Source organism: Pseudophryne corroboree, chromosome 5 (genome assembly GCF_028390025.1).
Source record: "Pseudophryne corroboree isolate aPseCor3 chromosome 5, aPseCor3.hap2, whole genome shotgun sequence".
Lineage (NCBI taxonomy): Eukaryota > Metazoa > Chordata > Amphibia > Anura > Myobatrachidae > Pseudophryne > Pseudophryne corroboree.
This window is the reverse complement of record NC_086448.1, coordinates 142,760,175-142,774,007: the sequence shown is the minus strand read 5'-3', so window position 1 is coordinate 142,774,007 and position 13,833 is coordinate 142,760,175. Positions and strand designations below refer to the sequence as shown.

The 13,833-nt window shown below is 43.4% G+C and overlaps 1 protein-coding gene across 4 annotated transcripts in view; it reads right to left on the bottom strand.

The window, feature by feature from the left end:
• LOC134927386 (ATP-binding cassette sub-family B member 5-like) overlaps positions 1-13,833 on the bottom strand; it is a 328,704-nt gene that overhangs the window by 140,640 nt on the left and 174,231 nt on the right. For all 4 annotated transcript variants that reach the window (XM_063921756.1, XM_063921758.1, XM_063921759.1 and 1 more), the window contains 6 exons: positions 11,492-11,616; positions 9,433-9,607; positions 7,642-7,755; positions 6,096-6,206; positions 366-491; positions 34-237 (listed from right to left, as the gene is read on the bottom strand). In XM_063921756.1, the coding sequence (XP_063777826.1) occupies positions 34-237; positions 366-491; positions 6,096-6,206; positions 7,642-7,755; positions 9,433-9,607; positions 11,492-11,616 (855 nt within the window). The remainder of the gene's footprint in view (positions 1-33; positions 238-365; positions 492-6,095; positions 6,207-7,641; positions 7,756-9,432; positions 9,608-11,491; positions 11,617-13,833) is intronic.

Here is a 13,833-nt window from a genome sequence, read left to right as displayed (position 1 = left end):
AGGCTCTTCTCCTGTCAGACTGCAGGTACTTACATCAGGTAGTGCCATAATGAAATCATAGGCATTGGCTTCTTTAGCTGCAGTTTCAATTTCTTCATCGGTCACATCCAACCTGCCGTATTTGATGTTCTGCTTAATGGTTGTTGCAAACAGGACCGGCTCCTGACTAACCACACCAATGAGTTCTCTGAAATACTGGACATTCAGAGACTGTATATCATGGCCATCAACCACTATCTGAAAAATAAGTTCAGGCAGAAGATCAGTGACCCACAAATATAAATTGGTAGCAAGATGAGTTTTTGTAATCAGTGGATGTTGAAATATAAGGTTCCTTATAAAATTAATGGATAAAAAATATTTACCATGCCTTGTTGTGGGTCATACAGTCTCTGCAGGAGCTGCACTGTGGTGCTTTTACCACATCCACTTTGTCCTACCAGTGCCACCGTCTGACCAGATTTAACCTTCAGGTTGAATCCTTTTAAAACCTTTAGACAAGTGGAATATAAAAAGAAACACACACATATCAGTAAGTAACATCCATTTGTAAAATACAATGATGCTGGTATTCGTAATTTAAAGTTTCTCTCCACCTTGTCATATATTTTACTGATGTGCCCCCAACTCTAACTGGGACCATGGAGATGTTTTTATTCCTAAAGTTTTCCATCTTCCCCCAATTTCACACATCTCTAGCCATAGAGAATTTGAAGTTGCGCTTTCTCAGAACTGATGGTACTCAGGACGCATCCTATACTATTAGTGGGGCATATTTTATGCCTTAGTTTTCACTTTGGCAGACAGGAACATATTTAGGTGTTTACTGTGCAATGTAGCAAACTACACCCACACATATACTGTGTACACACTAAATAAAGAGAGTCCTGATGGCTCTAAGCCAAGCAGAAATTTTATACAAAAAGATAAGCTTAATTGAATAAAATGGTGAGTCTGTGAGAGTTTAGACTTATATGATGCTTATTCCTTTGCCCAGTGATTCTCTAAAGAGTTTCAACTTCTCCATAATCCTTGGTGCACTTTTAGCAAGTGGGGTTGCCCCAAGGTTTGCCTCTAGTGGCTTAGTCGGGAGGGAACAGAGGGAATAAAATGTAAGAGCATAGGTGGCCATGCTGCTTTGAGGCTCAACACATCTTTTTGTTACACTCATTGCCCCCAACCGCTTCCGCTTAATAGCACATGGTTGTGGAGGAGTCGCTGACTATCTCTCTCATCATAGTCTCGGAGCAGAAAGTCAGATTAGTATGAGACTTCCTTGAGTTGCTATACATGAGACTTTAGTGTTCTTCTATTTGTCAATGAGTCCTGAGTCCTAGCGTGTCGTGACTGTAGGCTTATCTACCACTATGCGGACATTGATTCTAGTTTAAAAGTACTGTATATCACCTCTGTCGCGTATTTGTTTCTCAGCATATCGAATAATCTTATCAATCACTGTCAAATATATTACTAATATGTTTGTGGACCTTGTAGTAGACCAAACTGAGCTGAAATCTGTTTCTATGAGGCATGGGCACAGTTTTGATTGTTAGCAGCAGTGAAACACTTGTATTAGTGTGATAACATTACAAATTACAAATGTTAGCAATGCAATCATATTTTGGTCCTGAAACATACTGTAGAATAGAGGGTGGTCACAATACGGACGGCTACACCCCACCCCCCTCTAAATTCCGACAGTCGGCATTCCGACTACCAGGGATTATTCCCAGTTGTGGGTGTCCGCAGGTGGCTTTGTTGTGCTCGCCCCCCCCCCCCTTTTTTCGCAGGCATTCTGCTGCCGGGATCCCACGGTCGGTATGCTGACCGCCGGTATCCCCAGCATCGGTAAACCATACCCAACCCGAACAGACCACTAATTTAAATTTATAGTAGAATTTGCAAATGTTACATTTATTATTGAATAAAAAATATGTAATTATGACACCTGCTACTTGAGACAAATTACTTAAAATGTGTTTGGATGATTATGGCAAAATGAAGTAACTTTCCCATTTATTAATGTAATAATGCTGGAGTTATCACAGATATTTCCAGCAATTTACTAAGCTTTCCCTAATTACTGTCATACCCATAATTTTCTATTTGGATGGACATTGTGGCTATTTAATAACCTCTTCTCTAAGTCTAAGCTACAGTCAACTTCAGATGACATCAGTCGGCTTTCTGTATGGTGAGAGAGCTCTTCTGATCCCTCCCTAGTGGCCTGGAGCTCCTTCCCTCGCTCTTTGCAAAGATTTAGCTATGTGCTAAATACAATATCATGGTGCTAAATACAATATCATGGTGGGATCCGAGCCAGACTGTAAATTTCGAGCAAATGGATTACTATACTGTTTTCTGGTTACCAGGTCAGTATGTAATCAGGATGCTTGTGATCAGGATCCCGATGCTCACAATGCCCAAGGTGAGTATTAGGGTTAGTTTTAGGCTGCAGGAGGGGACAGTTAAGTTTAGGCTGTGGGAGGGGATAATTAGGGTTAAGGTGGGTACACACTGGCCGATATATCGGCCGTTCTATTGAACGGCCGATATATCGCGGGTCCGTCGGCCAGTGTGTATAGGCGATATGTCTGTGAACTCCGTCGTTCACAGACATATCGCGTCGGCCCCGCAGCACAGCCGACGGCCAATATATCTACCGATATATTGGTGCATCGCTGTGTGTGTACGGGCGACCAGCCGGCCGCCCGTACACATGCTGTGGCGGCCGGCGGTGATTGACAGCTGAACTGGGCGGACGTGTGTACACGCCCGTCCAGTTCATGACGTCAGTCCTCGACAGATCGGGCAGTGTGTATGCACAGCACACTGCCCAATCCGTCCATAGATATATCTATCAGTGTGTACCCACCTTTAGACTGCGGGAAGGGTGGGTTAGAATTAAAGGTAAGGGCAGGGTTAAAATACTCAACATGATCTGTCGGCATTCTGAGCATCGAGATTCTGACCAGTAGGATTTCTATACCAACCCACCAGGACAACATCTTGCTGGGCTACTTTGCAAATTGCCCCAAAGTAAGAGATGATATTCATTGGTGCAAATTTATGTTAGTAAATACAGGTATGTCCCTTAGTGCTTTACAGCAAAGCATCTATCAGACATGGGATAATACGTATTATTTTAAGACAATGGGGGTAATTCAGAGTTGACCGCAGCAGCAAATGTGTTAGCAGTTGGGCAAAAACCATGTGCACTGCAGGTGGGGAAGATATAACATGTGCAGAGAGAATAAGATTTGGGTGGCTTATTTTGTTTCTGTGCAGGGTAAATAATGGCTGCTTTATTCTTACACTGCAATTTAGATTTCAGTTTGAACATACCCCACCCAAATCTAAATCTCTCTGCACATGTTATATCTGCCCCCCCTGCAGGGCACATGGTTTTGCCCAACTGCTAACAAATTTGCTGCTGCGATCAACTCTGAATTACCCCCAATGTTACACAACATATCATAAAACAGTTCAATACTACTACAGTTTGAGTATCCCATGTCCAAAATGCTTGGGACCAGAAGTATTTTGGATATTGGATTTTTCAGTATTTTGGAATAATTACCATAATGAGACATCATGGCGATGGGACCCAAGTCTTAGCACAGAATGCACTTATGTATCATTTACACCTTATACACACAGCATGAAGGTAATTTTAGCCAATATTTTTCATAACTTGGGCCCTCATTCCGAGTTGATTGCTCGCTAGCTGCTTTTAGCAGCAGTGCAAACGCTAGGCCGCCGCCCTCTGGGAGTGTATCTTAGCTTAGTAGCAGAAGTGCGAACGAAAGGTTAGCAAAACTGCTCGTAAAAATTTTCATGCAGTTTCTGAGCAGCTCCAAACCTACTCCTACCTTGTGATCACTTCAGTCAGTTTAGTTCCTGCTTTGACGTCACAAACACGCCCTGCGTTCGGCCAGCCACTCCCCCGTTTCCTCAGGCACGCCTGCGTTTTTACCTGAGACGCCTGCGTTTTTTACCTGACACGCCTGCGTTTTTTAGCACACGTTTAGAAAACGTCCAGTTACCACCCAGAAACACCCACTTCCTGTCAATCACTCACCGATCAACAGAGCGACAGAAAAGCGTTGCTCGCCTTTGTGTAAAACTGCATAGTTTTGTGTGAAAGTACTTCGCGCGTGTGTACTGCGGCCCGTACGCATGCGCAGCAATGCCGATTTTTAGCCTGATCGCTGTGCTGCGAACAACGGCAGCTAGCGATCAACTCGGAATGAGGGCCTTTGTGCATTAAACAAAGTGTGTGTACATTGAGCTATCAGTCACACAATTCATTTATGTTTCATATACACCTTATACACACAGCCTGTAGGTCATTTAATACAATATATTTAATAACTTTGTCTATTAAACATAGTTTGTGTACATTGAGCCATCACAAAACAAAAGTTTACCTATCTTACTCTCACTCAAAAAATTCTGTAGTTCTGAATATTCCGTATTTCAGAATATTTGGATATGGGATACTCAACCTGCATAAATAATATAAAGAGTCATATCTGCAGTTGCTGTTTACGTGTATTCTCCACTTCTAGATTCTTAAGATGATGTGTAAGCCTAAGTAGACCATTTGACATATTAATTGATTTTTTGATTGATCAAATTGATCAGTGATTGTCATGACTGTGGTTTTTGTGAACCCGGTGGTAGTGAAGTCTGTGCGGGCTACTGGAGGACTATGTGTATATTAGGCTGGTCTGTAGGAATCAGTGAGAAGAAGGAGCAATCCCTGACCAGGGATCGAACCCGGGCCTCGGCAGAGGGAGCCGTATCCTGACCACTGGATCACCAGGGACTTGGTGTTGATAGTAGGATGGTGAATGTATTGGTGAGATTAAACTGGATATACTGTCACAGGAATAGGTGCTTGTGTACTCAAGGTTACTATGAAATAGGTTCTCTGGAGTTGCGCAGAACTGGGATGGTTACTGGCGAGATTGAGAACCGGACTGGTTACTGGTGAAACTGGGACTGGGCTGGTTACTGGCGAGATTGTAAGCCAGACTGGTTACTGGTGAGACTGGAACTGGGCTGGACACTGGCGAGATTGTGACACAGGCTGGTTACTGGTGAGATTGGAACTGGGCTAGTACCGGATAAAACTGAAAATGCAAATGTAAGTAGAACAATGACTGTAGCTGTGACTTTAAGGCAAGGCTGAAGAACACTGTGGCTGTGTCTTTAAGACGAGACTGAAGAATACTGTGGCTGTGGCTTTAGGACGAAACTGACAAATACTGCAACTGTGGCTTAAGACGAGACTGTAGAATACTGCAGCTGTGGCTTTAAGACGAAACTGGATAAATACTGCAGCTGTGGCTTTAAGATGAGACTGCAGAATACTGCAGCTGTGGCTTTAAGATGAGACTGTAGAATACTGCAGCTGTGTCTTTAAGACGAGACTGTGGAATTCTGCGGCTATGGCTTTAAGACGAGATGAATACTGGATATCAATGGTAACACAACTGTAATCCAGACTGGGTAACAAAAGAGCAGAGTTTTACAGGAACCAAAGTACAAGTGTTACCTTGAGGGGGCTCAGCTTCTAAGCTCACACATAGCTGAGTGTGTGACACAAGGAACTGGCAGAGTCTGCAACTCAAGTCTCCTGACTTATACTTCCTGGTCCTTGGTGATTTGTGAGCAGAGTCAGGTGATTCAGAGAGTCTTAGGCTGGAACAAGATTGGACAGCTCTGGGTCAGGTGATCAGACACTGTCACATGAGTACTCCAGACTAGGCTCTGATGTGGAGTGAGGCATAGCAGGCCTAAAGAACACTGAAGCCTGAACTTCTGCAAATGAACAGAGGATGCTGGCTTTTAGGCCTAAACTGCAGATTGCTGAATTCAGAGTCACACAGAAGGTTAATCACCACAGGTGGAGCTCGTTAACTCTGCACTCAGGAAACTCATGGTACTGACAAGCCATTTATCCCAGTGAGCAAAAAGACACAGGATCCAGGACAGATGGCAGAGGTAAGTCACCCAATATGAAAACTACAATGAGGATCGTGACAGTGATACAATGAAACTGGAAATCATCATATAACATCTCTTACCTGAACCTTTGGTCTTGAGGGATAACAGAAATGCACATTTTGAAATGCAATATTTCCCTTTAAGTGATCCGGCTTGTAACCCTCGGTTGAAAAGCTGTTTATTGTTGATGTCTACAGTTGTAATGAATATATATAAATATTAGCAAAATGGTTATGTACAAAACATACTATCAGAGATAGCTCTTCCTTCCAGCTAAGAGAACACATAATCAACATCGCTTTCGGTACCCAAATTAGAACCAGATTTAAAGATGTCAATGATCAGGAAAGTAAAAGCCAGTACACACTACAGAGATGTGTACTAAGCGAGAGGGGGCACTCATTTCACCCAGCGGGTGCAGGCCAATTTAACATCGGCGATAGCGACGCGCGGGGCAGCGCATCGCTATCGCTGGGGTGCATACACATGAGAGTTCCATGCTTAAAATCTAAGCAATCTAGTCAGATTGCTTATATTTGAAGAATGGATCTCTCCATGTGTACCACCCTTAAGACTGCATTTCCAATCATTTCCAATTTATTTCATTAACCTAAAAAATATAATGGGATCCACATAAAAATATAGGGGGTAATCCAGACCTGATCGCTAGGCTGCATTTTCCTACAGCCTGCGATCTGGTCCAGACTGCGCATGCGTATGTACCGCAATGCACAGGCGCTTAGGACGACTGCACCGGGCATCGGTGCCTAGCAACGGGATGGTGCGAAAAAAGCGAACACACAGGTGATCGTAAGGAGCTTGACAGGAAGAGGGTGTTTGTGGGTGGCAACTGACCGTTTTGTAGGAGTGTCCGGGAAAACGCAGGAGTGACCAGATGTTTTGAAGGAGGGTTTCTGACGTCAGCTCCAGCCCTGATCATGGCAGTGGCTGAGTAAGTCCTGGGCAGTGCAGAGACTGCAAAAACTGATGTTTGTGCAAGTCTCCAATGAATGCAATCGCACATCTGTACAAAGGTAATACCCTCCCCCTGTAGGCGCAACTACCTGATGGCAGGGATGCAAAAACGCACAATAGCGATCAGGTTTTTAATTTGAAACATTTACAACTACAATGCATATGTTAAAGTTACCACAACATTAGCTAAATGTAATACTCTCCGTGCAGGAATTTTGTGTGAGTCTGCCCGTTTTTTTAAAGCAGCAATCATTTACAATGCAAAAAAACCTGGTTTTGCATTGTAAATGATTGCCGCTTTAAAAAAATGGGCAGACTCACACAAAATTCCCCAAACTCTGGAACTCTGAGTCTAATACATTTATCGTCATGGTGTAGTTATGACTGAATACACCTAGATTTTAATTGTTGTGCTATCTGTGTTAGAGCACAATAAAACTGTAAGGAATAATGGAAATACAATTTTCTTTGCAATAAAAAATCAGTACTCTAAGAGGAAATTTAATGTTTCAAAGTCACATTAATTGAAAAGGCAAAACCAAGCTTGTCTTGCTTTTTAAATTGTTGCCACTTTAAAACAATGGGCAGGCTTGCTGGGAACCCACTGATGCCTGCCAGCCACAGGCTACTACATTAACCCCTATGTCTTACCTGATCAATGATATTAAATATGTTGTAAGCAGCTCCTCTTGCCACAGAAAATGCGTCAAAGTGAGAAGCCGCCTGGCCAATGCAATAACTGCTGAGAGTAATGCTGAAGAAGACCTGTAAGGACCGAATTAAATTTACCAATGATGGTAAAAATTAATCACAAATGTAAAACTGTGCACTGTATGTAGTTTTTAATGTTCCACCAAATGAAATTAGAAGCCCACGTAGCGGTGTCTAGAAAATGTGATGTTTGTTATTTAAAAAAAGAATATAAATTTTTATATATATATATATATATATATATATATATATATGTAGGAGTCCCTGTACTCTCACACAACTCAGCCAGCAACTGGGGTGCCAATCAAAGTCCAACCCACTCAGAGGTGGGACCTATATATATATAGCAAACATGTAGAATAAAGCAGCGGCACTCGGAGTCTGTTAATACCCAAAACTGTATTTCACGAGAAAAATTCTCCAACGTTTCGGGGCTTCCTGGCCCCTTTGTCAAGGTGAATGAGTATATGGGGTATATTCAATAACTGTCTGAAGCTGCCGTCTTGTCGGGAAGACAACAGCTTCCGACAGGTTTAGGTCGGAAGGGGTTCCGACCTATTCATTACGGCAACATTTATTCCGACAAGTCGGGAAACCCAAGTTGTCGGAATGCTGTCGGAATGCACGCTGATCAGCGTGCATTGTCGGGAGCGGGGCCAAACCCGACAGGTTTTAGCCCCGTTTCCAACAATCTCTATCCGACTTTAAAAAAAGTCGGATTGAGATAAGTGAGCTGAGAGCAGGAGACGGGGGAGCAGCTGGGAGAGCAGGGACCCAGCGGCAGCGTCCACCCGGCTCCAGCAAGCAATGTCCCGCTTGCTGGAGCCGGGTGGACACTGCCGTGAGCCTCCACTGCTGCAGCCGCTGCTCCCTCCATCTCCTCCCCCGTCCGCTCCGTCTCCTCCGCTGCTCCCCCCCCCCTCCCGGCGCCACAGACATCTCACCTCCGGCGCCGCTTCACCCCCGCTCCGGTGCCGCTGACCGCTCCCCTCTCACTCTCGGCGCCTCTGGTCACTCCCCCCTCACTCCCGGCACCACTGACCACTACCCCCTCACCCCTGGTGCCGCTGACAGCTCCCTCTGCCGCTGTTGTCGGTGCACCCGCAGAACTGACAGCAGCAGCAGGTCAGGAAACAGGGAACGGCCAAATTCGACAGTCGGATTTGTCCATTCTGACAACTGCATGTTGGAATGGACCCGACTCTTATTGAATATACCCCTATATATATAGCAAAACAAGAGACCTTGGGAATCTTTACAGCTCATTTTTCAGATAATTTTATACACAAACAATTCTGTTATCTTCCGTATATATGTAGCCACTATCTTCCGTATTTATGTGGCCACTATCACTTCCAATAATCACGTCCGTGAAATATATGCAGTCCAATCACAGTGAAAGTTAAATATGAAAAAAAATATTAAAAAGACTTTAAAAAAACCATAAAATTTACTTTTCTTTGCTCTAGACAATACAAATCTAAGCAGGTATCACAGTTCGGCATTAGATTTCAAACAAGGAGTTATCTCACCGGACCTCCCGGACACCAAATTTAAGCACGGCATTCCCCCTCCGAGAATATAGCCTACTACCCGGAGCTGTGCACTTGAGGGCTTTTCTGCCGTTGGTCGTCCACCGGCTCTCTGTCTCGAGACCAGACCCCTTGTGCCGCTGATTCTCCCGCTGTTTTTGCATGTTTTTTACAAATTAATTTAAAATGTTAAACTTACCACAAGAGTATCTCCAATGGTATATCCTTCGCCTCCCAGTATTAATGTTGTACCATACCAAAATCCAAGGCCATATGTGGTATATAAAAAAAAAAACGTAACACCAGCTTCCACTTGAGAAGCAATAGCCTTTCTTATACCAATTTGTTTGGCCTCTCCCAAATTGTTTGTGTACCTGAAAATATAGAAATGGACATAAGTTGCAATAGCCATCAATGGTTTGTCAACGATGATTGATGGTTTTGCAACTGATGGTGGAGGTCTGATATTTCTCTGTTGATGGCAGAGATGTGGCAGTGTTGTTGGTTATTTTATTTATTTTTGCACAGTGCTTTGATGCACCCTCTTCCCTGATTGGCCCACCATTTCCATTTACCCAGAGTATTGATGCCTATCAATGGTTTTCTGTCTATGGTTTCCTGATGAACCTGCCTATGACACTTCTATTTGTGAATCTGTTGATGTAACTAGCATTTACCCGTGGCTTCACTCGTGTGGATGTCCGCTATTGCTCTGCGGGACATTGTGATGTATATTTTATATTGTACACATTGATTAAAAAATTTCCTTATAAACAAGGGGCCTAATTTAGACCTGATTGCAGCTGCAAATTTTTTAGCAGTTGGGCAAAACCATGTGCATTGCGGGGGGGCAGATATAACATGTGCAGAGAGAGTTAGAGTTGGGTGCGGTGTGTTAAAACTGAAATCTAAATTGCAGTGTAAAAATAAAGCAGCCAGTATTTACCCTGCACAGAATCAATATAACTCACCCAAATCTAACTCTCCCTACAGTGCACATGGGCCCTCATTCCGAGTTGTTCGCTCGCTAGCTGCTTTTAGCAGCATTGCACACGCTATGCTGCCGCCCTCTGGCAGTGTATCTTAGCTTAGCAGAATAGCGACCGAGAAATTAGCAAAACTGCTACTGAATAATTCTTTGCAGTTTCTGAGTAGCTCCGGACCTACTTCTAGATTGCGATCAGCTCAGTCCGTTTAGTTCCAGGTTTGACGTCACAAACATGCCCTGCGTTCGGCCAGCCACTCCCCTGTTTTTCCCTGACACTCCTGCGTTTTTTTGTAAACGCCGGGAAAATGCTGAGTTGCCGCCCAGAAACGCCCCTTTCCTGTCAATCATTTACCGAACAGCAGTGCGACTGAAAAGCGCCGCAGAAGCCACAGCAAAACTGCCAAGTTTTGTGTTAAATAACTAAGTGCATGCGCATTTTGCAACAAATCGCAGCATAGCAAAAATCGTCAATGAGCGAACAACTCGGAATGACCCCCATGGTTTTTCCCAACTGCTAACAAATTTGCTGCTGCAATCAACTCTGAATTACCACCAATGTTTCCATTTCTTCCTTCAAGGATTAAAACAAAAAGATGCTTGGGGCTTCTAACTCGTGAGCAAGCCACATAAGGCTGCCCAGGGGAGAAGCAACTGGTCCTGAGATCTACGCCTGCGGCCCTGAGCATTTGCCCCTGAGACTTTTCGAGACTAGCGAAGCAGACACTTACAGGAAACAGTATGTGCTTGAACTAAACACTGTTGGGGATAAAGTGTATACGTGGTATAAACACAGTTTCACCTGCGCCATATCCCGTTAGAGTCTCGACCTCAATAAGGTTCCTCTGCAGAGCAGTCACTTTGAGTCAGGCTCCGTACATAACTTGAGCGCAGTCAAGTTCCGCTGAAGCTTGCTCAGAACAACTTACTATATTTATATACATATAGTCATTTTGGACTTGAGGAGCCTGCACACTGCATGCATTTCCTTTATTGCTCCTCTTCCTGATGTCACATCAAGATCATACGTACCTCAGTTTTTTTCTGTCTCACTAAGATATACAATAGTGAAAATGCGATCCAAATTTATCCAGTAGTTTTTGGCTGATGCCAGAATGACAAACATACAAAATGTCCTAATTTTTTTTTTTATATGTCTCCATACTTCATAAATAATCCCTAGTAGTATATTTTTCAAAACAATTGCTATGTAGACACATTCCTTACAGTTTAATTATATGTAAAGATAGAAAATATAAAAAAGGTCCAAAACCTTTTCATTTCTTTCTCTTGTCCTCCGAATGCCACCACTGTCCGTATTGAGGAGAGAACTTCTTCAGCCACGGCCCCGGCTTTTGCATAAACTGAAAGCTCCTTGATTGTCAGTGATACCACCATCTAAGGGATTACAGCGGATAAGCGTGGCATGACCAGTGTGAATTTAAGAATCAGATAACAAGGAGCACAACACATGGAGATTTCAATATATGTTAATATGCGTTTCTGTCTACTCTAGAAGACGTTTAATCATCTCAACAAACATTTCTGGTAAGTACAACCTTCCACTGATAGACCTCAAGAAGTGTTTTCCAGCAGTTATAATTTTATACTGCACATAAATCATACAGACAAAAAGAACATATTTAAAAGCATTTTCATTTTGTTTATAACCATTACTCAGTAGATATACAGTAGTTCTAAAATGCTTCAAATCCCAGAAACATTACAATTCCAGGTTTAGGAGACCTCTAAGCACTATCTGCAAATGTACTAAAGGGTAGGTTTATGGAGTGGAGATGTAATCAATCACATTCTAGCTATTATCTTCTATGGTATCCGGACTATACAGTAGCTCTACACTAAAAAGATCTACAGTCAATAGATCGACCACTAATGGTAGACATGCATTAGGTCGACAGGGTCAGAAGGTCGTCATGATCAAAAGGTCAACATGACAATGGTGGACACATATCATAGACACAAGGTTTTGATTTTTTTACTTTTTCATACTTTACCATCCAAGTGGATTTCCACTAGGAGTAGTATCCTCTGCCAAGCGCAGCAGTTGCGGAGCGAGGCACTTTGCTCGAAGCATGGTGAGCGAAGCGAGAGGATGCAGTACACTAATGGGGCTTATTTGTATCAGAAAAGTGACAAAACACCCCCCCCCCACCCAAAAAAAAAAATTGTCTACATTTTTTTGTGTCAACAGTTTCCATGTCAACCTTTTGACCCTGTTGACCTTTTCTACTGTCTCCAAAAAAAAAGAAGTAAAACCTCTGTGTGGGGGCACTCTCAAATTATGTTTTTTTGTTAAAACTTAACTTTTAATAATTCTAGTAAAATACTGAGAATAAAGAAAATATAAACTGATTGTATGAGAGAGAATCACAGCTATAATCTTGAGTATTGTAACTAGAGAAGAGGGAACTCTTTTGTCCCTCTCTCATATAATAATCTTTATATTATCTTTATTCTGAGTCTTTTACTAGAATTATTAAAAGTTATGTTTTAACTAAAAACATAATTCGAGAGTTTTTTGTGTGTGTGCTGTAATGTGTGTTAGCTTGTGGCGGCCGGGCCATTTCTGTCTGGGCGTCAGGCTGTGCACAAGATCGCTCAATGGGCCTAATTCAGACGTGATCGCTTCTGTGCATTTTCGAACAGCGGGCGATCAGGTCTGAACTGCGCATGTGCCGCAGTGCGCATGTGCATGCCTGAAAGCCGATGGTCATCTCAGCCCAATTAGGTCTGAATTAGGCCCAATGTTTGCGAGATCTCTCACATGCACAGAGGGAGATAGCTAGAAGGTAAGACACAGCGTATTGGCACTAGGCTCTTGCACTGTGGGTCTTGCACGGATTGGAGGGGGGGGTTTCTCTCTTCCACTCCACTGGCGGCATAAAATGTTCATGCATCTTGACGTTAATGTTCTTGCTTCACATTGAAAAGAGTCGTAGAAGGAAGAGCTATTACAGCACATTAAGTGCTGTTTTAGTACATGTCTCCTACAAAAATATAATGACCACCCCTATTAGGTAAGGTTCCTTCATCATTTGAACCTCTGCAGTGCTCATAATGAGTCCATTCATCTTTAGCAGCAAAGGGGTTAATATATTTTCAATCTCATTTGTTAGGACAATGGAAAATAAAAATGACAACTATTTCCTATTTGCTCTTAGCATCTAGTACAAGTTGCTTATCATCTACATGAGGAGCTACAGTACACACATTTTCTAAATATCCCAAGCACTGACAAAGTATTCAACTGCTTAAATAGTCAACAAAATTGTGTGTATTACATAAAGTAATTACACAGTGGCGCCAAGAGGGGGAGGGAGCGGGTACTCTTTACCCGGGCACGGGCCTGTTGGAGGCTCATTGTAGGCAGAGGTACAAAGAGGGTCATTCCAACCCGATCGCTCGCTGCAGTTTGTTGCAGTGCAGCGATCGGGTCAGAACTGCGCATGCGCCGGTGCCGCAGTGTGCCGGCGCATGGCAGCCGTCGGTACCTAGCGATCGCCTCTGAGACAGAGGTGGTCACTGGGCGGGAGGGGGCTGAACGGCGACGCGGTCCGGGGGATCGGTCCGGCCAACGCAGGCGTGGCCGGACCG